Consider the following 26540-nt stretch of genomic DNA (forward strand, 5'->3'; position numbering starts at 1 on the left):
GGTTAAAAAGGAGCGCTGGCCGAGGGGCAGACGGAGGAGGGGATAGCGGCATTGGTGGGGGGAGGTGCCATGCTTTTAACGTTTTTTAATGTTATATTTATGTTGTAAATATAGCATCTCTACTTCAAAGTTCTTCTTTTTCACGGGTGGTCTTGGAATGCATCTCTCATGAAAAACGAGGGATCACTGTACTGTACCACCAAAATGACATAGAAAAGCAACCTAATGCATCTACCCCTTACTAAGATTATAATGAAAATATAATAAGAATTCTTGCACCAATTTCTAAAACAAAACCATGCCCATGTATCATTTTCCATTGCTAATAGTGCTGGCAATCAGCACGCCATGCAAAATTGCTTTCAATTATTATTCCCACAGAGGCCCAAATTACTTACTTCACACACAGCAGCTTGCAAGATTGCATCTAAGCCACCCTCTGGGGCATCTCTGTTGCGGGAAACTTTCTGTTTCTGAACCTCTTCATTGAATCTATCTATTTCATCCGTGAGGGATAAAAGATGGCGGAACCCAAAGGATGGGACGCAATTTGGGAATAACTTATATCTAAAAAAAGAAAGGAAGAATACGCATTGATATTAGTATTAAAATATAACATCTCATACATCCCTCATCAAAGCTGAAATTTAGAAATGTAGATATATCTGACTCTTTTTAAAAATACAGATTCTGACTGATGCGGAACAGAATCTTTTTGAAAAAAATGTTCAATATTATGGAGGGATGAGAATTTCAGTATGTGAGGAGGTTTCTAAACATAAAATAACCCATACAAGTAGAACTAATGACACAATACTGTATTCTCCAAAACTAAAAAACAAGCTGGTAACATATAAAAAAGAAAAAAAATTAACACTGTATCATAGCTTTCAAAGTGTTGGTTATGACCTTTAAAGCCCTTCATGGCACTGGACCAGAATATCTCCGAGACCGTCTGCTGCCGCACGAATCCCAGCGACCGATTAGGTCCCACAGAATGGGCCTTCTCCGGGTCCCATCAACTAAGCAATGTCGGTTGGTGGGCCCCAGGGGAAGAGCCTTCTCTGTGGTGGCCCCGACCCTCTGGAATCAACTCCCCCCGGAGATTAGAACTGCCCCTACTCTGCTTGCCTTTCGTAAGCTCCTTAAGACCCACCTTTGTCGTCAGGCATGGGGGAACTGAGACATCTCCCCCGGGCATATACAATTTATGAATGGTATGTCTGTATGTATGTTTGTTTAGAAAATGGGTTTTTTAAAAATATTTTTAAACTGTAATTTAGATTTGTTGTAAATTGTTTCACTTTGTTGTGAGCCGCCCCGAGTCTGCGGAGAGGGGCGGCATACAAATCTAAATAATAAATAAATAAATAAATAAATAAATAGCTAGACTGGTTACCCATTCGTACCAAAATAGTAATTTTACAAAAGAAAAGTTTCTCTATTTTGTTAATCTCATCCTCCTGCAGCTTTTTGGAGAAGTCTAGTTAGAGACAGCTTTAGAGAATGAGAACACTGTCCTTTATTTTTTTTTAAGAAAAACCCACACTTTTCCTGTCTCTTTTAGAGGATGGAGCTGTGGTCATCCGATTGTGTATGTTCCCAAACGTCCTTCTTTATTTGTGGATATAGATGACTTCTTACAGATTTGAGCGATGCAATATCTTAGATTCTTCCAGATGGCAAAGGAGTTATATTAATAACAACAATAATAATAATAATAGATATTAAAAATTTAGGTTAGGAATTTAACAATTCTAATGCTATATGCGGAATAGTGTGATTGACTATTGAATTAAATAATTACATGGGACAGAAACTTCAGCCTAAATAGACTCAGAAGATTAATGCATAATTTCAGTGAATAAAATTAAATGAACATGTCTTTCATAATCTTATATTTATTTATTTGTTTGTTTGTTTGTTTGTTTATTTATTTATTGTTAGAGTTGAAAGGGACCATGAAGGCCATTGAGATCAACCCCCTGCCCAAGCAGGAACCCTATAGTACACCAGTCAAGTGGCAGTTCAATCTTCTCTTAAAAATATCCAGTGTGGGAGTTCACAACGTCCGCTGGTAGGTTGTTCCATTGGTTGATCGCTCTGACCGTCAGGAAGTTCCTCCTTATCTCCATGTTGAATCTCTCCTTGGTCAGCTTCCAGCCGTTGTTCCTCGTCCAGCCCTCTGGTGCCCTGAAGAATAAAGTGATCCCCTCCTCTCTGTGACATCCCCTCGTATACTTGTGGACTGCTATCATGTCCGCTCTGGCCCTCCTTTTCTCTAGGCTATCCATGCCTAGTTCCCTCAGTCTCTCTTCGTAAGTCTTGGTTTCCAATCCCTTAATCATCTTGGTTGCTCTTTTTTGCACCTTCTCCAGAGTTTCAATGTCTGTTTTGAAGTGTGGTGACCAGAACTGAATACAGTACTCCAGGTATGGTTGGACCAGGGCGTAGTAGAGTGGTATTAAGACTTTCCTGGTCTTGGAGTGTATTCCCCTGTTGATGCAGCTTAGGATTGTGTTGGCTTTTTTAGCTGCTGCTGCACATTGTTGGCTAATGTTTAGATGATTGTCCACCAAGACTCCGAGATCTCTTTCGCAGTCGCTACTACTAAGAGGGGTTTCTCCCAGGTTGTATGTGTGTCCAGGGTTTTTTCTGCCTAGGTAAAGGACTTTGCTCTTGTCGATGTTAAACATCATTTTGTTGGTGTGGGCCCACTGCATTAGTCTGTCTAGGTCTTTCTGTAATTTGAGCCTGTATTCTAGGGTATTGGCTACCCTAGAAGACAGGCTTCTGCCCTTCTATTCCCTCGTCCAAGTCGTTGTTGAAGAGCACAGGGCCCAGGACTGAACCCTGTGGCACCCCACTGCCTACGTTCTTCCATGTGGATTTGGAACTGCTGAGGACAACTTGTTGGGGGCGGTTGGTCAGCCAGCTATTGATCCATTTGCATGTGTTGTAGTCTACTCCGCTTTTTTCTAATTAGGAGATGGTGGTCGACTTTGTTGAAAGCTTTGCTGAAGTCTAAGTATATGAGGTCCACCGTGTTGCGCTGGTCTACTGATTTGGTTATGGTGTTGAAAAAGGATATGAGATTGGTTTGGCATGATTTGTTTGTGACAAACCCGTGTTGGCTGTTGGATATTATCTTGTTTGTTTCCAGGTAGTGGCAAAGCTGTTTTTTAATTATTTTCTCCAGTATTTTTCCAGGTATTGAAGTCAGGCTAATAGGTCTGTAGTTGCTTGGACCCGTCTTTTTCCCCTTTTTGTGGATGGGAACTATGTCCGCTCGTTTCCAGTCTTCTGGTAGGTCTCCAGTGGCCCAAGATTTTTGGTAGATGAGGAGAAGAGGTTCTGCTATGGTGTCTGCCAGTTCTTTTAGGACTCTGGGGTGGAGTCTGTCAGGTTCCGGTGATTTGTACTCATTAAGCTCCCTCAAGTAGTCCCTAATGGTAGCTTTGTCTGTGTTCAGTTCGGTTCCGGGGCTGTTATTTGCAGTTAGGTTGTAGGTTGGTTGGTTGGTTGGTGGTTCCTTTATGTGTGAAGACAGACGTAAAATAGGTATTGAGCATATATAAACTACTGTCTCCAGACTCTACATGAGCCCATTATACCCAATGAAAATAGCTTGGTTTTTGAATATGCTCATAATGTGTTTGCTAACAAGATTCCAACCTTCCATCTTTGTGATGAACAGAATAATATAAATGTTTGAATAGATTACAAGTTCAGGATCATTAGCTGGATCATTACAGCAAGCAAGTTTGAGTCGTCCTTCTTTTACATAAAACTTTACAATTTGAAAATTGCTGAGGTCTGCTAATAGTAATTTAAATGAGCCTAGTTTTCCATTTGAAAAGCAAAACCAAACAATAATGACGGTTTTAAAAAATTGTCTTGTGCATCACCAGTTTTACACCATAAAAAGTATTTTGAATTAATCTTCCTATCTCTTACAAGTAGACACAGGAGTCCTCAAACATTCCACAAGACTGAAATTCTGAATCTTAGCACACAATCTGCATAAGAAAAGCTGGCAATTCTAAGCAATACAGAACCTATTTGAGCGCTGTACTAATGATGTAATATGAAGGTGCTGATTTAGCCAGTTAAGCTAGATTCCACCACTTGCTCTTCACAGCATGCCAGAAGCCAGCCACACCCACCCAAGCATATACAAAACTGTTATGGGATAAACATCAAAGTCACAGTCTTTTAAAACATTGCTTGAGCATCCTTTTGTGATGCATGCTACGAGATGCCACAAAATATTAAAACTTTTCTTCAGGAGGTTGTTCCATCAGGCCCAGGAGAAAAGAATATCATAAGGCAGTGTTTCTCAACCTTGAACAGCATATGTGGCTGAGGAATTATGGAAATTGAAATCCACAGATCTTCAAGTTGCCCAGATTGAGAAACATTGTCATAAGGTAAGGTTAGAATCTGGGAGGCATATAATTTCACATGTTTTCTATTTATTATTTTATTGTTGTCAATTCTATTTATTTAATGGGTGGGATTGTTTTATGTGGGTCTTGATTGTTAGCTGTCCAAAGCCTTTGAGAATGAAATACAAAGGAAATAAGCAAATAAAGAAATGAGCAGATCATCTTAGAAATCTGATTCAGCCCCTAAAATTCTATGATGTTCTTCTACTTTATTTTAGATTTGACAGAAGATTCCTTAAGAGCGAGGAAAACAAGCAGACATACTGTGTTCCTCCTCAACGATATTGAGTTAAAGAAATGGTAGAATCTGGTTTCCTCTATAGCTGTGCGAATCAAAGAAGATGAGCAGTACTTAATAACTATTGATCTGAGTGACACAAAGCAATCTTCCATGCAAAAAGCTTCAATTCTAGAGCCAAGTATTCACTTGTTGCCCATTTAATTTCAGCAATGAGGCAGTGTCCCTTATGTCCAACCTTATTTAAAAGTGGATAAAACCTCTTTGTTATAAATAGCAAGACCTGGCAAACGAATGCTTCAAAAATGCAGCAGAACTGATCCATGGGTTCAATTAGGGTTGAAGTCTTAAACACGATTTCTTAAGTAAAAATCCTTTCAAATATAGATTTCTGTTAGCATCCCAGGCAGTTTTTAGAGTTACTTTCTCTTCCAGATTTCAAGCAAATGATCTCATTAGAAATATTTAACTGGCCAGATCCCAAAGATCCTGTCTTCCCTCCACAGTTGATCTATATAAGAACACAACAAAATAATATTTTTAAGAACACTTGGTGTTTCAGAACACTATGAATCTGATTTCCACTCCCCAACATTTATTTACACTGATGTAATTTTAAAAAGTGAGATCAGTTCAGGAAAGAAAAAAAATATTAATGCCAATATCAATATTCTGAATGGAAAAAGGAATCCTAGAATTACCACAAATATTTATGTGTTTTGCTTACTTGGAAACAATTTTGAAAACCAAGGAACAAAGTTGCCCAGCTGTTGCTCAACGTGATACAAATATTTGGCATTTTTTGTGAAAACAACCCCAAGGCTGCTGCTTACCCAGTGCAGGGGTTATTCTGGTATCTTGGGGCCGTGTAGGAGAAGGGAGAAATGTTCTTGTCTACAAAAGATCCAAAACCAAGCCGGAAATTGCTGGTGAGTTTTCCCATTTCTTCAGCCAGCTTAGTTCCCAAGTTCCGAATGGTGTCCAGATCATCCTTCATGGAGAGGGAGAGATCCATCAGATAGTACAGATCTACAGGATAATCTTCTACCTGTCGAACCTGCACGTGGAAAGAGGCTGGGTCACCTGTGGAAGCAGCAGATCATTTGCAAGTTAATAAGCAAAAGGAACCGGTTTTATTTTGATCTCGGTTTGGCACAGGCCAGAGGTAGTTTCCAGCAAGTTCTGGAGAACCGGTAGTGGAAATTTTGAGTAGTTCAGAGAACCAGTAAATACCACCTCTGACTGACCCTACCCCCACCTATTCTCTGCCTCCTGAGTCCCAGCTGATTGGGAGGAAGTGGGGATTTTGATTTGATTTGATTTATTGGATTTGTATGCCGCCCCTCTCCGGAGACTCGGGGCGGCTAACAACAATAATAAAACAGTATACAAAATAATCCAATAGTAAAAAAAAAAACGATTAAAAACCCATTAATATAAAAACCAAACATACATACAGACATACCATGCATAAAATTGTGAAGGCCTAGGGGGAAAGAGTATCTCAGTTCCCCCATGCCTGACGGCAGAGGTGGGTTTTAAGTAGCTTACGAAAGGCAAGGAGGGTGGGGGCAATTCTAATCTCTGGGGGGAGTTGGTTCCAGAGGGCTGGGGCCGCCACAGAGAAGGCTCTTCCCCTGGATCCCGCCAATTTTGCAGTAACATTCCCCTGGAGTGGAAGGGAATGGAGATTTTACAGGATCCTCTCCCTGCTACAACCGCTAAGCCATGCAATGCCACGCTAAGGCACACCCAGCAAATCATGCCCACAGAACCGATAGTAAAAAAATTTGAACCCCATCACTGGCAAAGCCCCTAAAACATCCTCTTAGCTTTCCTATCACCAGAGTTAACTACAGTGCCCTGGCTAAAATATGAACACTTCTGCCCAAAGTTTCCTGTTGCAACGTAGACACCTCCAAAATCTAGACCGCATTCTTTCTTTTATATGAATCTCACGTCAGTCATTCCTTCAGTTAAGGCTGCCAAAAGGGCAACTTTCAAATGGTGGGAAAGTGAGGATAAAGAATGAAAGCAGAAGACATTCCTCAGGCATTTTTTGCCAAAAATTTCTACAGCTGGGCTATGGTGGACCTAGGCAGCAATTCTTTATCTACGGGTCACACAGATTAAGGAAGCGGTGACAATCCTCTGGAATGTTAAATGCAGCCAGCCTCCTATCTCGCAATCTCTGCGGGTGAAAAGATGTGATCATACAGAAGCCTCTACTCCTTTGCTATCACTGGCCGAATAAAGATACACACAAAGGCTTCTTTCTGACAAATGTTCAAACTCTCTGTGTGGAAATTTAGGGCACCGATTGTATATAAATACATTAGGGCTGCTCCAACTGATGGATGTTATGGACCAGGAAGGCAAATAACCAAGGATATCTGAAGTTTGCTTAGCACTTACAAATAGGGGGGTGGGGAATTATATCAATGCATACCACATTTCTGACATTAACACCCTCGAAAATGTCCAAAGATACTTCACCAGAAGAGCCCTTCACTCCTCTACCCGAAACAAAATACCTTACGAAACTAGACTTACAATCCTGGGTCTTAAAAGCTTAGAACTACGACGCCTTAAACATGATCTAAGTATTCCCCACAAGATCATATGCTGCAATGTCCTGCCTATCAAAGACTACTTCAGCTTCAACCACAACAACACAAGAGCACACCACAGATTCAAGCTTAATATTAACCGCTCCATACTTGACTATAAAAAATACGACTTTAGTAATCGAGTTGTTGAAGTGTGGAACTCATTACCGGACTCTGTAGTGTCATCTCCTAACCCCCAACACTTTACCCTTAGATTATCCACAGTTGACCTCTCCAGATTCCTAAGAGGTCAGTAAGGGGCATACATAAGCGCAGTAGAGTGCCTTCCATCCCCTGTCCTATAGTCTCTCCTATATCTCATATATCTTCTCTACTATATCTCTATAAGCTTCATTGTGTATTATTGTGTATTGGACAAAATAAATAAATGAAAATAAATTTTAAAAATCAACATAACAGTATGTATTAGACCAGTGTTTCCCAACCTTGACAACTTGAAGATATCTGGACTTCAACTCCCAGAACTCCCCAGCCAGCATTCGCTGGCTGGGGACTTCTGGGAGTTGAAGTCCAAATATCTTCAAGTTGCCAAGGTTGGGAAACACTGTATTAGACAGTTGGCTCTACGAGTAAAACTTTAATGCAAAAATACAGCCTGGGATTTAAAACAGCAGACAACTCACTAAAACATTAATTTGCTGCTGAATTGCAATTTTTACAGAGATTCTGATCACTAAACATACTTTAAATCTGAATTACCGTAATATCCAGCTCTGAAAATATTGCCCCAGGATTTCACTGAAAAGCCAAGGAAGACTATGAACTCCTCTCTAAGTCAAAAGCAATTTCAAGCGCAAACAATTCACACCCACAGCCTAATTAGTCACCTATTTCTGGGATGACTTTCTAGGGTGACTATTATTCTTCAGAATAGTAAGGAGGAAGTCAACATCCTTACAATGCTATACATATTCTGCTGGCTTTGTAAAATATGATTTATATTAAGAGCTGTTTCTAAACAGGAACTTGGCCTGGAAACCTCAATTCCATCCTACTGCAACATGCATTATAAAGCGCAGGAATAAAGATGCCAACAATAAAAATAATTTTGTCTAAGTAACAGCTGCGCAACCCAAGCGTGTAGCTCTGAGATTATGGTGTTTACAGTTGTAATCCTCCTTCTGTTCAGAAACCTGGACAAAGAGCTTTCATGTATTTGGGGTGACAATTTTGTTTTCCAGAATTTTCCATTGATAAACAGTTATGGAATTTCAAGGCCTTCCTAGACAAAAACAAAATAAAGAAAACAGGAAAGCCAATTCCATAATTAAAGCCATCCCTGATAGCTCTAGCAGAATTGTTCTCTCCTTAAAGTATGCAAAGCTTTTGTAAATAAGATTCCAAATGAAAGAAATATTTCAGTTATGCTATGCACAGTTAAAACAACAGGCCTCAAAATTAATAAAACAAAAACAAAAATGATAGTGAAAACTTTAACATTAAAACAGGGACAAGAAGTAGAGGGAATATTGGCATTACAATGTACAAAAAAAATTAAATATGTATTTGGCTAAAAGTGAAATGTTCCTCAATCAAAGAAGGCAACTATGGGAAATTAATACAACAAATAAAACCGTATTTGTAAAGATGGGATACATTACAATTATTCTAGGTCGAATTACAACCATCAAATGAATTGCTCTATCTTTTCCAAACTATACCCTTAAAATTAGATAAAAAATTTAATGGATTTGAATAAAATTACAATAAAATTTATTTGGGCAGGTAAAAAAGCAAGAATAAAATTAATAGTTCTTAAGGATGATGAGCCGGGGTGGCGCAGCAGGTAGAGTGCTGTACTGCAGGCCACTGAAGCTGACTATAGATCTGAAGGTCAGCGGTTCAAATCTTATCACCGGCTCAAGCTTGACTCAGCCTTCCATCCTTCCGAGGTGGGTAAAATGAGGACCCGGATTGTGGGGGCAATAGCCTAGCTCTGTTAAAAAGTGCTATTGCTAACATGTTGTAAGCCGCCCTGAGTCTAAGGAGAAGGGCGGCATCAAAATCAAACAAACAAACAAACAAACAAACCAATCAATCAATCAAATGATAGTAGCAGAGGTGGGATGGGGATCCCTGACTGGCAACTTTATTACAAAACTGCAATTCTGGTATGGGTCAAAGAGTGGATTAATCTATGAAATAAAAGATTACTAACATTGGAGGGGCATGATTTACAAAAAGGTTGGCATGCCATTCTATGGGACAAGGAGAAAAAAACTGCATAAGTATTTTATAAGACACAAAATCAGAGAAGCTTTGATGCAAGCATGGCAAGTGATTAAAAGAAAACATTATATGAAAGCTTCCATAATGGAAGCGATACTTCCATAATGGAAGCGATACCCCACCCCAATACTTTGTATATAAATAAAATGGTTAAATATCAGCAACTTTTGGATAGACAAGGGAATTTAAAAAGTAGACAAGAATTGGAAGATCAGGGTATAATTATAGATGCGTGGACACATATGCAAATTTAATCACGATACAAAAAAAGATAAAGAAGAATATGGATATGATAAAATATTGATTGGCAGGGATGAAAAATTAATTACAATAAATTATAATAATTTATTATAATTTGACAGAGCAGAAAACATAGTGAAAGGAGTTATGATAGTATCGGCAAAAAATATTGGACAGTATAAAATTGGACAAGTGGGGGGAAATCTGGAATACGAACTACAAAGTAAGTAAATTGGCAAAATATAGAGAGAACCAGCACAAAATGTTTTACCAATGGTATATGGCACCCGACAGATTAGCGAAAATTTATCCAAACCTGGAACCAAATTGTTGTGAATGTGGTCAAAAGCAAGGTCATCATACATAGCGATTATGCATGATTTTTTTAAAAAAATGGGTAAAAATTCATAGATGGATACAGGAAATAACAGGCTTCCAAATAAAATTAACTCCAGAGCTATTTTAGTTATGAATTACAAAAGGGGAATAAAACAAAACAATAATATATATTATATGTACTATAACAGCAGCAAGAATTGCATTTGCACAATGTTGGAGACAAAAGAATATACCCTCTGAAATTTTAATAATAATAAAAAAAATTGTTTGTGCCGAAACAGACAAGCTAACAAATGAATTGAAAGGACAAATGGATTCGGAATATCATGCAATATGGAAGATACAATTGGATTAAGGTTAGGAAAAACAAAAAAGGAGAAAGAGAATTCAAGGGGAAATTAAAATATGTACCTGAAATGTATAGAATATATTTGGATTTAAATGTAAGGATATGTAAACAATTTGTAAATGTAATGATAAGTAAATAATGTATAAATGAGCAGTGTCATGTATAAACTATGAGTATTTGCAAAAACAATAAAAATCTATTTAAAAAAGACAACAGGATAAAAAAGTGTTTCTTCCATGCACACATATTTCTAGTTAATGGTGACACTGGGAGGAGGGTGACAATGGAAGAGAAAGTGAAAAAGACCATTTTATGGTCAAACCCTCTCTATAGAGCCCTAGCTGGCCTTAGTTACTGGACTAACAATTTAACAATTATTTTAAAATCAAAGACCATTTTATGATCTTTAATTTTAAAATAATTGTTAAATTGTTAGTCCAGTAACTAAGGCCAGCTATTAACAGGATTTGAAAGGGAAGGAGGAAAAAGAAGGAAAGGGACTAAATGAAAAATATCGTTGAAACGTTCATGGAAGGAATACATAAAGAAGGTCAAGAAAAGGAGGGAGAGAACAGCAAAGAAGAAGGTTACAAGGTCAGGGAAAATGGGGGTTACTTTAGGCTGGAAGTGATGTTTCCTTATGAATGCCCTTAGTTTTCCCTACAACTAAAAGCCAGTGCAAGGTTTGATCAAGGTTTCTCATTAGCACAACCAACAAATTAGTCACTGCAACATTTAGGTAGGCAGAGAACGTGTTTCTGTAGCTATACTTTCTCTAAATTCAACATTTTGTGACTTCTGCTTTTAAAGCTATTTTGATTTCACTGGGTTCTCTGCTAGGAACATAATCCTCTAATTCTGCCCGTATAAGAATTTCACTTGCTGCCTAAAGATTCAGGAAGCAGAAATGATTGATGTGACAGGGAGTTCAGCTGAACAAAAAGCTGTTTTCTCCCTTTCGGGACTGTGAGTTTTGTTCCCGTTGAACAATTATTTTGTCTTTGCAAATCTATTCTCCGAGAAAATCAGCATGCATTATGCAGAGGCTGATTCCGATGGCGTGAATTTACTGTGTATCAAATGTGAATCCCTATTAATGGAGAGCTATAAAATATGGTTTTAAATCTAATTTGACTATTTTACCCATATATTATTTGTTGTCACATCTATTTTGGGAACATCCTTATTCAGATGATGAACAATGAAAATAACTGATCATAACAACTTGTAGCTTTTGAAAAACATGTAACTATAACTCAGAAGTATAATTCTTGAATGTGCAGATTTAGATAAATGAAACTTAGAGTTGACATAAACTGACTGCCACCTCTAATTTAAAAGGCTTATTGACTAAATGGCTGTAAAAAAAAGTCCCTCATCTAAAATCTTGGGAAAGTTATTGCTGTTCTGTGGGTTTCTGAGATTCAGTTTGATATAAATGCATAAGCATGTTACACATGAAACAAAATCATTCCAAGCAGTTTACAGATAGTCTTTGAAGCACGACCACAATTGAGCTAAAATTTTATGTTGCTAAGCAAGACAGTTGTTAAGTGAGTTTTGCCCCATTTTATGACCTTTCTTGCCTCAGTTGTTAAGTGAATCACTGCTGTTGTTGAGTTAGTAACACAGCTGTTAAATGAATTTGGCAGTTGATTTTCTCAGGAGGTTGCAGAAGATGATCACACGATCCTGGGACACTGCAACTGTCATAAATACATGCCAGTTGCCAAGCGTCGGATGTCTGACCCCAGGACCATGAGGACATTTATTAAAGTTTGTTGAAAAATCAAAGCACATACAAATGAGTGATTTAGCTGGATTCAATAACTTGTTTATAAACATGATAACAGATGAATTTGCTAGCAGATTATTTCTTCAAGTAAACACAAATAGGAGGGAGTTGCAGCAGAGCAGACAAGCAGAAAGAGTAGAGTGGGCAGAGAATGCAGAGTGGACCCGGAGCCATGCCAGCCTTAAGCTTAAGTTCCAGTTTCAATTCTCTGCACAGACTCAGAGGTGGTTAGCTCCCATTGGCTGAGGTAGTTGCTATGCCTATTCATTGGCTGACCTTGTTACCAATGGCTCTCCCAGTTCATGAATATCTTAACAATGTTGTAATGGTCTTAAGTGTGAAAAGTAGTCAGGAAGGTTACTTTATTCAGTGACATTGTAATTTTGAACAGGCAATAAATGAATGATTGTAAGTTGATGAATATATATTTTTTTCATCTAGTGCAAAGGTGGATAAGGAATGTCCATACAGATTTTGTGGAAAGGTGAGCTCCCATTTACTCTAGTAGTAAAAGCTGATGGGGGTTGCAATCCAACAGAATTTGGAATCCTTCACATTGCCCACCCTTCATAGAGTGGGCAAAACACTACCTATATTAATAGTGCTATGAATAAATGCATGAGAAATCACAGTGAAAGATAAAATTGCCCACCACTGCCCAGAAAGCTTTTTAAAGCCTGATATAAAATTACTGAATTGATGTGAAAATCCAAGGTATTTATACTGGTTGTGGGGAAGAAGAAAAAACCCTCAAAGGGCTTTGTGGGTTTATGCTAAGCTAGGTTTAACCCTGTTAAAGTTCTTTATAGACAAAGAAGGGCATCTTATGAACTTGAAATAGAAAAATAACAAATGTCTCATCCCTTAATGTACAAAACTGTTCAATGAATTCAAATTTTATTTTGACCTTTTGCAACATTACAAAGTGCTTTTGGGAAAGTATGAAAATGAAAGGCCAAATATATATAGGCCAGTGTTGAAAAATCAACCAAGGTCTCTTTTCTGCAAATTAATTCCACAGTAAAATCTCCAACTTTTGTATTCCAATTTCCATTTTGGCAGATAACTAGTAACAGAGAGATCTCTAATTTCTAGATCAGAACATCAAGATTCACAAGGACAAAGCAATCTAACCATTTTTGTTGTTTGGAGGAATACAAGGAAGTGAGAGATATTTCTCATGTTCAAGATTAATAACACTGTAAAACAGTTGTCTCACCATAGTCTATTCATTTATTTAGTTATTTATTACAACAATTTGTATGCAATCTACTGGTGATTTGCCAAAAAATAAGCCAGAAGTAAGGAAATTTATCAAGACAACTACATCTTTATAATGGCTTACAAAAAACGTAAGATTATTTGGGTTAACTTAGATCGCATCTTTTTAGGCCTGAAATATTATTAATTTGCTCCATAATGATTGGAAAGCCAGTACTGGGTATTTAGCAACCATTCAAAGTTACAATGGACCCACCTTGGGACTACTTATAAACCAGATTTGAAGTTCTGATGGTCGCATAGCACTGCACAGTCACATGACCAAACTTTGGGCGCTCCGCAACATAGCTGTATTTATGGCCATTTTGCAGCATCTCATGGTTGTGGGGCACCAACTGGATCTTAACTGAGAATCTTTCAGGCTTCAGAATTAAAATGCAAACTGTGCTTGCTGAATACTAGCACTAAACTATGTAAATAGTAGTATGAGGAGCACCACATAAGGCAGAACTTGCTCCCTAATGTCAACCTATCCAGCATTCTCCCCTTGTCTCAAAAGAATGGACTTCCAGATGTTGCTGAATATTAACTCCTAGTCCAAAATAAACTAAAAGATGAGAAGCACTTCCTAATACTCACCAGGCCGCAGATTCAGGGAGATCTTCTGAGGCATTATTTGGATCACATCAGAATTAGTCCCACTAGAGCTCTTACTGCTCAGTGGAAGGTTTTTTACTATATTAGTACTGCTTTTTGTACTCTCAAAATGCCCTGCACAACCATTGGTGATGAGATTCTCAGTGATGTCACACCTTGAAGTGATGGATTTTTTGTTGCCAAATTCCTGAAATAGAAAAGAAGAAAGGAGAAAACATACATCAGTTTGCCCAAGGACTATCGTAATGCAAAGGAGAGTTAGCAAGGAAATCGGTTCTTTCTTTCTTGCATATTTCAATGTGGTTGCTTTACAAAGGGATTATATCAGGAAACTTTTCAACATATTCCCTGTTCACCTTAGGTCAGAGTAAAATGCAGTGAGTAACTTGGTTGGGGATTGCAATAGCAATAGCACTTAGACTTATATACTGCTTCATAGCGCTTTACAGCACCCTCTAAGCAGTTTAAAAGACAACATATTGCCCCCAACAATCTGGATACTCATTTTATTGATCTCAGAAGGATGGAAGGCTGAATCAACCTTGAGCTGGTCAGAATCGAACTGCTGGCAGTTAGAAGAATTAGCCTGCAATACTACATTCTAACCATTGCGCCACCACGGCTCATTGGGATAGAGGGATGAGTGGGATTAAAGAGCAACTAGGGAGAAAAACAATTCAAAAAAAGATAAATAAAAGACTCATGAAAGAATACAGAGTAAAATGGATAGAGTTATTTTTAATCCTTTTGTGTGTCCTTGTCCTTACTATCATCCCCCATCACCTACTTCCTCCGGGACACACACACACACAAAAGAAGAACTATGCACTTTTTCAACAGTATTTTTTGCATATAAATCATTAGGCAAGTTTCTGGCACAATAGCAGAAGAACTATATTTGTAAGCAACCCAGTCGCAACCCACAAATGCTTTTTTTGGAGAGAAAAGCCAAGAGAAGCCAACAAGACCCTACTAGCAAGAGACAAAAGACTGCTCTCCCTACTTCAAACTACAGCTGAAGACTGTGGAATGAACTCTCAAGGACAAAGGGGAGTTAAATTGAACATAGTTAATAGGTTAGCAAAACATAACTGGGTTTAAAAGGAAAGCTTGGTTGTGACCAGAGGATGCAATGTTAACATGGGCAGTAGGGACAAGGACCAATGTATTGGCCATTCTGTCACCTAGCAGGATTCCTATTTGATCCATGCACAGAGAGTAAAAGAACCCAAATGGCAGCGTTGGAGTGGGTGGGCAGAGACTCATGCTACTTTTTGCAACTGGCTCTCCAACTACAGTGGTCCCTGGACTTTCGTGGGGGATACGTTCCAAGACCGCCCACGAAAGTCAAATTTCTGTGAAGTGGAGATGCTCCCTTCCTTCCTTCCTTCCTTCCTTCCTTCCTTCCTTCCTTCCCCTCCCTCCTCCATTCCTGGTTTTACTTACCCCCAGAACCCGCAGGGGCAACGGGGCGGTAAGCTGGGGACTTTGGTGCGCTCGCTGTCGGCGTCTCCCATGGCGGTGACAACAGCACCGGTGCTCACGGTCAAGGCAGGGGAAGGGGAAGTTCAAGGCAAGAGGAATCCAGGCCGATCAGCTGGAAGGCCGGACGCTACCGCTAAGGGAGACGGCTTAGGTGGGTGGGGGAAGAGGTATCAAGAAAACCCAGGACTGTGATGGTGAACCTATGGCACACATGCCAGAGGTGGCACACAGAGCCCTCTGTGCTGGCGCACGTGCCATCACCCTAGGTCAGATCATTGTGGCATTTATTTCATGAGCTTCTGTTTCCCTGCAAACAACAAAACAGAAGTTCATGAAAGAAAAAGATCTTACTTATTGCTGTGGTACCGGTTTTGGGATGCCCCACCTCCCGCCGGCCAACTCGTCTTCGATCTCTGCTCCACATGCACGCATATCCACACAGTAGATCTATCCTGAGTTCAGACAATGATGCTATAGAACATGGGTGTCAGATTCAAGGCCTGTGGGTGCTTAGATCTGGTCCTGGTAACAGCGAAGGACCGGCCTGCAGTGCCTCTACCAGCAAAAATGGAGCTCCATTTTCGCTGGCAGAGGGCTGCAGGAAGCTGTCGCAGCTAAAAACAGAACTGGAGACAACGGATCCCCCAGCCCCGCCTAGGCCACCACAGGTGCCCCCCGACACGAGTGACATTGATCTGGCCATGTCCCCGGCCTCCCCCAGATCAAACACAACCTTGATGCAGCCCTCAATGAAATTGAGTTTGATGTCCTTGCTGTAGAATGATGCTCTTGGTTTGGTGTTTTATGGAGGCATGGAGAGGATAAACCATCCAAAGAAGAACCTCGACAAGATGAAATGCCCCTTTCTCTAGAATGGCTCTATTTCTGCTCTGGTGCTACTATTGGATGAAGTCCCATTTCCTCTGAATGAGCAGGGATTGGGGTTCTCCTAGATTCATGCTTCATAGACAGCAGGTAGAATTTGTGACTGATGATCACTCTTGTTTAGTTTCTGGCTGGTTATTGCTTTTTGTGCTCTCCTGCATTTTATTTAGCTACCTTATTCTGATTTTGTTGTCTTTGGGTATCGTTTTATGTTTTCTATATAATTCAGGGCCCTGGATCATTTGATGTCTGGTAGTCTAAAAATACAGATAGATAGGTAATTGAGTCCTTGTACAACATTCTTTCTTGCAATGCCTTCTTTAGAGCCCAGCTCAGCCTTGAAAAAGTACTGTATGTTTTAATAAAGAATATAAAAATATCAGGCTGCCTGAAAATTCCCACCGTAATTTCAACATATCTCTATTTTGCCAGCTTAGGAAAGGGTAATTATGAGAACCAACCACAGATACAATTCTTCATTTTCATTTTCCTATAGACCCTGGAGATAGATTTTGATAGAGTTTTTAAGGTCATTGCACGTCTCCTTTTAATTTTAAACTTTAAGAGGCTCAAGAACAAAGCATTTTTAACTTTATTCATATCAGAAGAGGCAGAATATTTTACAATCTGAAGAACCATGAAAGTAAAATAGCTCTACCAAATTTAGATAATCCATAATATGAGCTAGAAGTGTACACTGTTTATTGATTTTTCCATCTATCTATGAATTACAAAGATAGACAGGGCACCCATCAGACACTGAGTAATCCTTTCCATCTATTAAAAAAAATTAACTCAATAAGCACTGCTATAATCTCTACTCTTCAATTTTCTGATTTAGACTAATCATCTTATAATAAAAATGATCAGCTCTAAAACTACTTATTTACTTTAATCATTTTTCTTGTAATGTCATTCCATTTTTCGCATCTTAGCCTCCAGGGATACATATCCCAAAAGCATGTCATTACCACATACCACTTACATATCTGTTTTTTCTCTGAAATCAAAAATATAAGGGAAGCTTTCATCTCTATTTTTTTTTTAAAAAGGTTTCCAAAATCCAGGATCTCAGATGAAGCATGTTTTTCATCAAAACACCATCTAATTATTTCATGAAATACTGGTATAACCTGTTAGCGCCTAAGCTTCATAAGCTCATTAGCCTTTGTTCAAACTGTTTTTTTGAAAACGGTCATATCATTCAATAAAACTTATATTGGTATAATTATATCAGTAAAAATCATATAAGAGAATTATATTACTACACTGCTCAAAAAAAAATAAAGGGAACACTTAAACAACACAATATAACTCCAAGTAAATGAAACTTCTGTGAAATCAAACTGTCCACCTAGGAAGCAACACTGATTGACAATCAATTTCACATGCCGCTGTGCACATTCAACTTTGTACAGAGCAAAGTATTCAATGAGAATATTTCATTCATACTAGATCATTTTAGAACCCTAAAATTTCCCTCTCTCTTTTTTCTTTCTCCCCCAAAAGTGCTCCTTCCAAATTGTAGATTAAAGAGCATAGGAATCTCTGCATGTGCAGTAGAGGTAGTCCTCAACGTACGACAATTGAACCCCAAATTTATGTTGCTAAGTGAGAAATTTGTTAAGTGAATTTTGCCCCATTTTGTGATTCTTCTTACCACATTTGTTAAGTGAATCACTGCAGTTTTTAAATTAGTCACACGGTTGTTAAGTAAATCTGGCTGCCCTACTGACTTTGCTTGAGCGAAGGTCATAAAAGTATGTCATATGACCTCAGGACATTGCAACCGCCATAAATGTGAATCGGTTGTCAAGCATCCAAATGTAAAAGACGTGACCATGGGAATGTTACAATGGTCATAAGCAGGCGGCGGTTGCCACTCCCACCACTCCCAGTGCGGTACATGCGCAGCTTTGTGTCTCTGGCACATGCATGTGCATGTGTGCATCCAAGCAAGATTTTGCCTCTGCGCATGTGCAGGAATCGAAATCTCAAGGTGCGCATGAGAGATTTCAACGATTTTTTTGCTTCTGCACATGCGCAGAAGCAAAAAATTGCCGAAATCTCAGACACACGTCCCCTCGCAAGATTTTGATTCCTGTGCATGTGCAGAAACAAACTTTTGTTCGGACATGTGTGCACGCCAGAGATGTGGAGCTGTGTGCTAGCTCAATTTTTGCTACTGGTACCATGGCGTCAAGTGTATCGGTATGAACCTGCTACTGGTCATAAGTGTAAAAAATGGTCCTGAGTCACTTTTTTCAGTGCAATTGTAACTTCTGATGGTGCATAAATGAACTGTTATAAATTGAGAACTACCTGTATCATTTAGCTTTTGAAACATATTCAGTAAATCATAAGCATGCCAAACAAAGATTAGATTATGAGTCTCTTACAACATCATAAAATCATATATTCTGATGCCATCATTTCAAATGAAACTTTTTGGGTTAACAGAGGAAATGAAAACCCATTACCCAGAAAGTTTTTTCCTCTCCTATAAATGGAAGGAAGATTAATTGATGTGGAATTCTGCCCCCCGGGTTAGATATTTGCATTCAGTAACTTGGGGAAATTGAATCCTAGAAACCTAGATGCTAGATACGAATTTTAAAACCCAGACTTTATTCCACAGAAATCCAAACTTCATAAGACATTTTTATGAAGAAAGGTATATAATTTTGTGGTATACAGTATCTTAATTTTTCCCCTCCGTAATGAGTACTTGAGTTAAAATGAGGTGAAGACATTTAGAACTGTTCACAGCTAGTATAAAAAAGTCAACTTTTCCAGCCTAGCTCAAAAGCCTTGTTATTATTGGCAGTGGCATCATTCAAAGAGGATGTTTAAATGAAAAATGACTGTAGGCTTCAGGAATTATTTCATATAAAGCAGCCCTTTAACCTCTAGTCAAGTTTGAAAAGTTTTCACAATTGATTTGACTAGGCTTCACCATGAAACTACTGAGGATTGTCCCAAAAGAGCAGCCACAACAATCTCTGTATAAACATTTGTGTTGGCAGGCCTATCCAAATCACTTGCATTTTCAGTGCCAAGAAAATAACATAAATTCATATTAATATGACTGTATCCTCACTAATATTTTCTGCATTTTAGATGTCCCTCACACCAGTGGCACACTTGTCTTAAACATTAGCTGCTTACAAGGAGGCTCCAAGCCAAAAGTTCAGAGGAAGCCAATCTCTTAGGCCCTCACTTTTGATTTTAAAAAAAAGCCCTGGAGATATCAAGTCACTGTACATGCCCCTTAGTCTCAAATGTCTTGCTGTGAATGTAAAGCCACAGCATATGAGAAATGTTCTAGCAGTTATTACGGCAAGCGTTCAACTGAATTAAACATGTCCAATTTCATAATGGGATGGTAGCTTCTGAGTTGCATAATAATCTTTTCCAAGCCAGAGCCAAATAACATTTTAAAAGTCAGGCATCTTAGCTTAAGGAACAAGATGTATCGACCCTATACAGGGGTGAAATGCTCCCGGTTCGCTCGTGCCTATTGGTCGTTGGAGAGCCAGTCACAAAGGGAGCACAAGGCTCCTTCTACCCACCCAGACGCCACCATTTGGGTTCTTTTACCCTCTGTGTATGCACAGAACACTTTGCACATGTGCAGAGGGTAAAAGAACCCAAATATTTATTTATTTATTTATTTTATTTATTCATTGGATTTGTATGCCGCCCCTCTCCGGAGACTCGGGGCGGCTAACAGCAATAATAAGACAGCGTACAATAATAATCCAATACTAAAAATAATTAAAAACCCATTAATATAAAAACCAAACATACATACAGACATACCATGCATAAAATTGTAAAGGCCTAGGAGGAAAGAGTATCTCAGTTCCCCCATGCCTGGCGGCAGAGGTGAGTTTTAAGTAGCTTACGAAAGGCAAGGAGGGTGGGGGCAATTCTAATCTCTGGGGGGAGACGCTTCTCTAGACGTCTCTTCCGGTGTTTCAACTCCCGGAGCCCCTCGTTGAACCATGGAGCTCTACGGGGTCTAGTGCCGCGGAGAGGTCGCAGCGGCGCAATTCGGTCAAGGGCCTCCGCTGCAGCCTTGTTCCAGGCCTCAGCCAGAGACTCTGCCGAACTGTGGATGAGTGTATCTGGAAGAACCCCAAGTGCCTTCTGAAAACCTTCCGGATCCATCAGGCGCCTGCGGCCGAACATCTTAATCGGTTCCGCCTCCCTGCGGGGGAGGATTGGAGCCAGGAAGTCAAGCTGCAGTAGAAAATGGTCTGACCATGACAAAGGCAACACTTCTAAGCCCCTTAGTCTCAGACCATTACTCAGTTGCTCAGAGAGGAATACCATGTCGGGTGCGTGCCCCCCTCGTGAGTTGGACCCTGTACTACTTGGGTCAGGTCCATGGCTGCCATGGTGGCCATGAACTCCTGTGCCAGTCCAGAGGATTCGCCGAGCAATGGCAGGTTGAGGTCCCCCAAGACAATAAGTCTAGGGAACCCCACCGCCAGCCCGTCTACCTCCTCGAGTAGCACAGGCAGGGCTTGTGCCACGCAGCTGGGAGGCAGGTACGTGAGAAACAAGCCCACCTGAACCCCTAAGTCCAACTTCACCAGGAGGGACTCGCAACCCGCAATCTCCGGAGCAACAAGTGCATCAATAGCAGCATCCAGGCAGGTGGGCAGACCCTCACGCACCCTTTGCGATTGGCTCTCTGATGACCAATAGGCACGAGTGAACTGGGAGCATTTCACCCGTGACCCTATGTTGTTTTTCCTTAAGGGTAAAAACTTGGTGTGGAAAAATCTGAGGTTAGAAACATCCAGGGTGCAATTTGCTTTGTTAGGGAGAAAGAAAGGGGAACGTACCTCTTTAAAGCACCAAGCGCACTTGGGATGAATCAGCAAGCATTCTTCACAGGAGGTAGCATTGCCGCTTGAGCAAACACTGAGGCCTTTAAAGAAAATAGAGAAAAGCTGAAAGAAAACCCAAGGGGAAAAAAATGGAGATTTTAAATGCTCCTGCCCTAGAACAAAAGTAGCCTGTCTGTATCCAACATCAGGTAAAAAGCTTTGCTTCACAACAGAGAAGATAATTTTATCTTCTCCAAGGTTCAAGGCAGCTAATAACAGCAATAATCAGAAAGATACGTGAATAAAAACAGAATGGAAACATTAAGTATGCATTACAGATAGTGCTCAACTTACAACCACAATTGAGTCCAACATTTCTGTCACTAAGTGAAACCTTTGTTAAGTGAGTTTTGCCCCATTTTACAACCTTTCTTGCCATAGTTGTTAAGCAAAACACTGCAGTTGTCAGTTAACAGTTAGTTAACAGGATTGTGAAGTGAATCTGACTTTCCCATTGACTTTCCTCGTGAGAAAGTCGCAAAAGGGGGTCACAGCAATCGTCGTAAATATGAGTCAATTGCCAAGTGTTGTTCATGTGACCATAGGGATGCTGCAACGGTCATAAAGTGTGAAAAATATGGTCACATGTCAATTTTTACAGTACCATTGTAACTTTGGTCACTAAATATACTATTGTAAGTCAAGGACTACCTGTACTCTACAAAATAAATAGTATACAATTGTTCTGTCGGGTTCTCTGGTAGAATCCTCCCCAAAATTCACAGGTACAAATTTCAGACACACACACGTTTGAAAATTCAAAACAATGTTCTTTATAATGAAAATTCACTTAAACCAAGCCCTCTTTTGGTATAGCAAAGAGCACTCGTCTCCAAACAAACTGGTAATTTGTACAAGTCCCTTCTCAGTTCTATGATATTTAGCTTGCAGCTGTGAGGCAATTCACAGTCCTTCTTCTTTCACAAAGTGAAACTGGTTTAGTTTCAAAGCAGGGGGAAAATCAGCACACAAAAGGTCAAAGTCAGTAAAGCAGTCACGAAACACAACAATCAGATAATCCTCCACAATGGCCAAACCCACAGGCTGCTATTTATAGCAGCCTCACTAATTACCACAGCCCCACCCAACCACAGGTGGCCTCATTTTCTTTGATAATAATCTCTCAGTTGTTGCTGCCTATGCATCGCTCTCCGCATGCGTGGCTGTATCATTAACTCTTGTTCTGAATCCAAGGAGGAGCTAGATAATTGATCACCTTCTGATCTGTCTGCCACACTCTCCTCCTCCCTGTCACTTATCTCTTCTTGGGCAGAGGAGCCTTCATCAGCAGATTCCACCGGGGGCAAAACAGGCCAGTAGCATGTGGAGGTCTCCCCCACATCCACAGTCTCCCCCACATCCACAGTCCTTGGGGCAGGAGCTGGGCCAGAGCTAACCACAACAACAATGGCCTTTTTTTATCCTCCAAGAATCTACCTGAATAAAAATGCCTATAAATAAAGATCAAGGAGAAATATAAGCTGGAACTCATTAGGCAGAACATTTCTATGCATGCGCGGAAGCAAAACCCACCAAAAATTGGTGAAATCTCATGCGCAAGAGAGTCCTCGCGTGAGATTTTGCTTGCTGCACATGTGCAAAAGCCAAATCTTGTGTGTGCATGCGTTGGGGGCACGGAGATGCGTGTGCATCCCAATTTCCCCTACCGAAACCCCAATCCCAGCCATATCGGCTGCAACCCATAATTGAATACATAGTTCTGACAAAACAGCATGTTGACAATTGAGATATGAATCAAACTGCAAGGGTTTCTGTCTCTCTCTCTCAGCAGTGAGCTATTACTATTACAGGTGTTGACACTTCCTAGCTAGACTCTAGAAATATACAAGTGCATATACATATTTGATGTCTTTAAATTAATGTTGACTTCTGGTACCTGCCTGAACAAGCCCCTGTAGTTTTGTTTGCAGGATTTTGGAAGTGGCTTGCCCTTACCTGCTTCCAACAACTGAGAAAGCGTGACTGGCCCAAAGTCACCTGATTGGCTTTGGGCCTCAAGGAAAATCCATCTGGTTCAGTTCCAAGCTAAGAGAAAGACGCTGGAAACAACATGGAGGCTGGAGGCTGATTGGAAAGAAGGTCCATTTATTGGTGAACAGAACCAGCAGGGTTTGTGGTTCTGGGTCACCTGAACAAATGGTTTGAATGAGTGGATTGATGTTTTAGGTTTCTGTGACTTTTGAAGTCTGAGTTGTTCTAATGGTGGTGCAATGAAAGAGCTTTAGGCAATTCCTATGGTGGCTTATGGCTTTCGTCTTGTGTTGGATCTTGGTTGGATCTTGAGGGGCTGCTTTCTAATCCTACCATCCTGCCTTTGTTAGTTGTGCTGAAAGGAGTTTCAAGATAGCCTGCCTTGAATGGGTGTCTGTCTGCAGTATTTGCTTTGCTTGTGAATAGAGCCATCTAGATAGTTTACTTCCACTTTCAATAAACTCTCAACAAGTGCCGGCATCTCCTGCAGGCTATTAAGAAAGACTGGGGCTGCTTTCTACCTCTAAAAACATATTTCTCCATTTCTCCTTTAGGGAAATACAATATTCTGTCCTTTTTTAATATTTCCCCAAACATTTCATTCTTCTGGGGGAGGGGGAGGGCTGATTCCAGAGCTCAGGGTCTTCTGTTTTCTAACCTGGCATCTTAACCATTGCCCAAAACTAGACCTCGGATTAGCTTGCTTTCAACTGCATAGTTATAACAATGATGATTGCAGAAAAGGAAAAAGGCATTATGGGAAGGGAGCCATAATTCTCACCGAATTCGCATTACGGTAAAGGAATCCAACGAACGTCCTTGCATTTATGCTATGCAGCCTAAAGAGAAAATGACCTGAGGCTGGATTACAAACTGAATTTTTTTTTCCCCATACCAAAGTATCAGTGTGCATGCAATAGAGGCGATCCCATTAAATCCTTCTTAAAAGATCAACAGAAGCTTTCATCAGCTTGGCTCCAAAATTTCTCATCCGCAGCCATAATAATAATAATAATAATAATAATTGTTGTTGTTGTTGTTATTATTATTATTATTAATAATAATAATAATAATAATAATAATTTATTAGATTTGTATGCCGCCCCTCTCTGAAGACTCGGAGCGGCTCACAACAATAACAACAGTGTAACAAATCCAATATATTTAAAAGACATCTAAAAACCCATTATTAAAACCATGCAAAACAATCATACCATACATAAACCATATAAACCCAGGGTTATCTCAATTTCCCATGCCTGGCGATATAGGTGGGTCTTCAGTAGCTTATAAAAGGCAAGGGGGGTGGGGGCGGTTCTAATCTCCAGGTGGAGTTGGTTCCAGAGGGCCAGGGCCGCCACGGAGAAGGCTCTTCCCCTGAGACCCACCAGACAACATTGTTTAGTCGATGGACCCAGAGAAGGCCAACTCTATGGGACCTTATCGGTTGCTGGGATTCGTGTGGCAGAAGACTGTTCCAAAGGTATTCTGAGTGCCAAAAGGAAAGGGTAACACTGAACGGCAGGTTAAATGCAGCTCAAACAGATTTGCAATTTCACCTGGGTAGGAATTCCAATATCCCTTGGCAACGCCTATGCTGATCTTTGAAAATGCAAAAGATGGGTGTTGTCTCAATGAATCATTCACTTTGAGAATTGAAAACGCCACACCCCACACAGCACATACTTGAAAAAAATAACAACCTGCTCCAGCAGCAGCAGTAACAAATGGTCTAGAAAAATTGTCAACTTTTAGATATGTGGACTTCAGCTACCAAAATTCTGGAAATTGAAAGTCCACACAATCTAAAATTGGCAAGATTGGGAAACATTGCTTAAAGGCAACTTGACTTTCTTTTTTATATATTTTTATTTGAAGGATGTTTTGCTTCTCATACAAGAAGCTTCATCAGTTCTGGTAGGATAGTGGGGGACATGGAAGACTCCTATCATCCTCCATCATCCTACCAGAATTGATGAAGCTTCTTGGATGAGAAGCAAAACGTCTTCAAATAAAAATAAAGGAAGAAAGTCAGGTTGGCCTTTTGAAACAGCTTTGAGATGTTCAACAAATCAGTTTTCAAAATCCAAGCTAAATTTACATAACAATGAAGCAGCTGTTATCCTCTACGATCTCAAATCATCCAATATGATCAAGAAGTGCAGATGAACTCTGGGTACCATCAATTAAACAATGTCATCTTGAAAGATCCAGAAAACACACTTACTTTATTGTAGCATCTGATCTCTGGAACAATATTACCTCCTTTCCCTAAGGTTTTTATAGCTCCTATCGTTATATAATTCAGAAAATAGTTGAAAACATGAGTATCTTCCCAAGCACTGAGGATAGGGTGATGGTGAGTATTTTTTGTTGCTGTTATGGTTGGTTCATAAATGCTCTTTGGTTCTTGTAGACAGTTGTGTCCTTTTTTAATCTGTAAGCCAACTAGAGTTGTCAAGGTGACCTCAAAATTTGAAAATCAATAAAATCAATAAACAAATGTCATCTGGTTTGTGGAACATGATAGAAAACTCTAGGAGGAGAATTTGTGCCATGTCAACATTAGCAGTAAAAGGTTAAAATAAAATGTAAAATATTCATTACCAGCCATCATATTGGTGTCAACTTTTAAGAGACAACATACACTAAAAAACATACATTGTTTTCTATCCTGTATATAAAATAGGTCAAACATCTCCTTACCTAAATCCATCTTTCTCTCATTTTATCATTTTTATTTTATGTGCAACGTTTACGAGTGAATTATTTCTGCAAATAATACTGACAAAATAAGGTTGTGTTATGAAATGACATTATTATTATTTTTGAAAATAAAGATTATGAAAATAGCATTCCACATATTTCCCACTCTTGTCCGGTATTTAAAGGCAGATAATTATGCTCTTTATCTGAGAGTTTACATTAAGATGGTCATGGTGCTATCGGAATTTGGTAAACTCTCAGCATACCTATAGTGTCCCCAGAAGGCCTTTTGATAGAATTCTGAATTCCATAAATTCAGATTTAAGATGAAATATGATGTGGGGGCAAAGCCTGTATCAATTCTTATTAACAGTTATGGAAGAAGATTAGAAAATGGTAGATTTGAAAGCTAGAAAGTTTCAAAT

At 39.6% G+C, this 26540-nt stretch overlaps 1 protein-coding gene across 3 annotated transcripts in view; it reads right to left on the bottom strand.

Annotated features, from left to right (window-relative positions):
- ITGB5 (integrin subunit beta 5) overlaps window positions 1-26540 on the bottom strand; it is a 104852-nt gene that overhangs the window by 65140 nt on the left and 13172 nt on the right. For 2 of the 3 annotated variants that reach the window (XM_070730403.1, XM_070730416.1), the window contains exons 2-5: window positions 21373-21458; window positions 14129-14333; window positions 5520-5769; window positions 399-567 (exon numbers count right to left, since the gene is read on the bottom strand). In XM_070730403.1, coding sequence (XP_070586504.1) covers window positions 399-567; window positions 5520-5769; window positions 14129-14333; window positions 21373-21458 — 710 coding nt within the window. Of the gene's footprint in view, window positions 1-398; window positions 568-5519; window positions 5770-14128; window positions 14334-21372; window positions 21459-26540 lie in introns of those variants that run through there. The other variant, XM_070730409.1, reaches the window with a different exon arrangement.

Source organism: Erythrolamprus reginae, chromosome 1 (genome assembly GCF_031021105.1).
Source record: "Erythrolamprus reginae isolate rEryReg1 chromosome 1, rEryReg1.hap1, whole genome shotgun sequence".
Classification (NCBI taxonomy): Eukaryota; Metazoa; Chordata; class Lepidosauria; order Squamata; family Dipsadidae; genus Erythrolamprus; species Erythrolamprus reginae.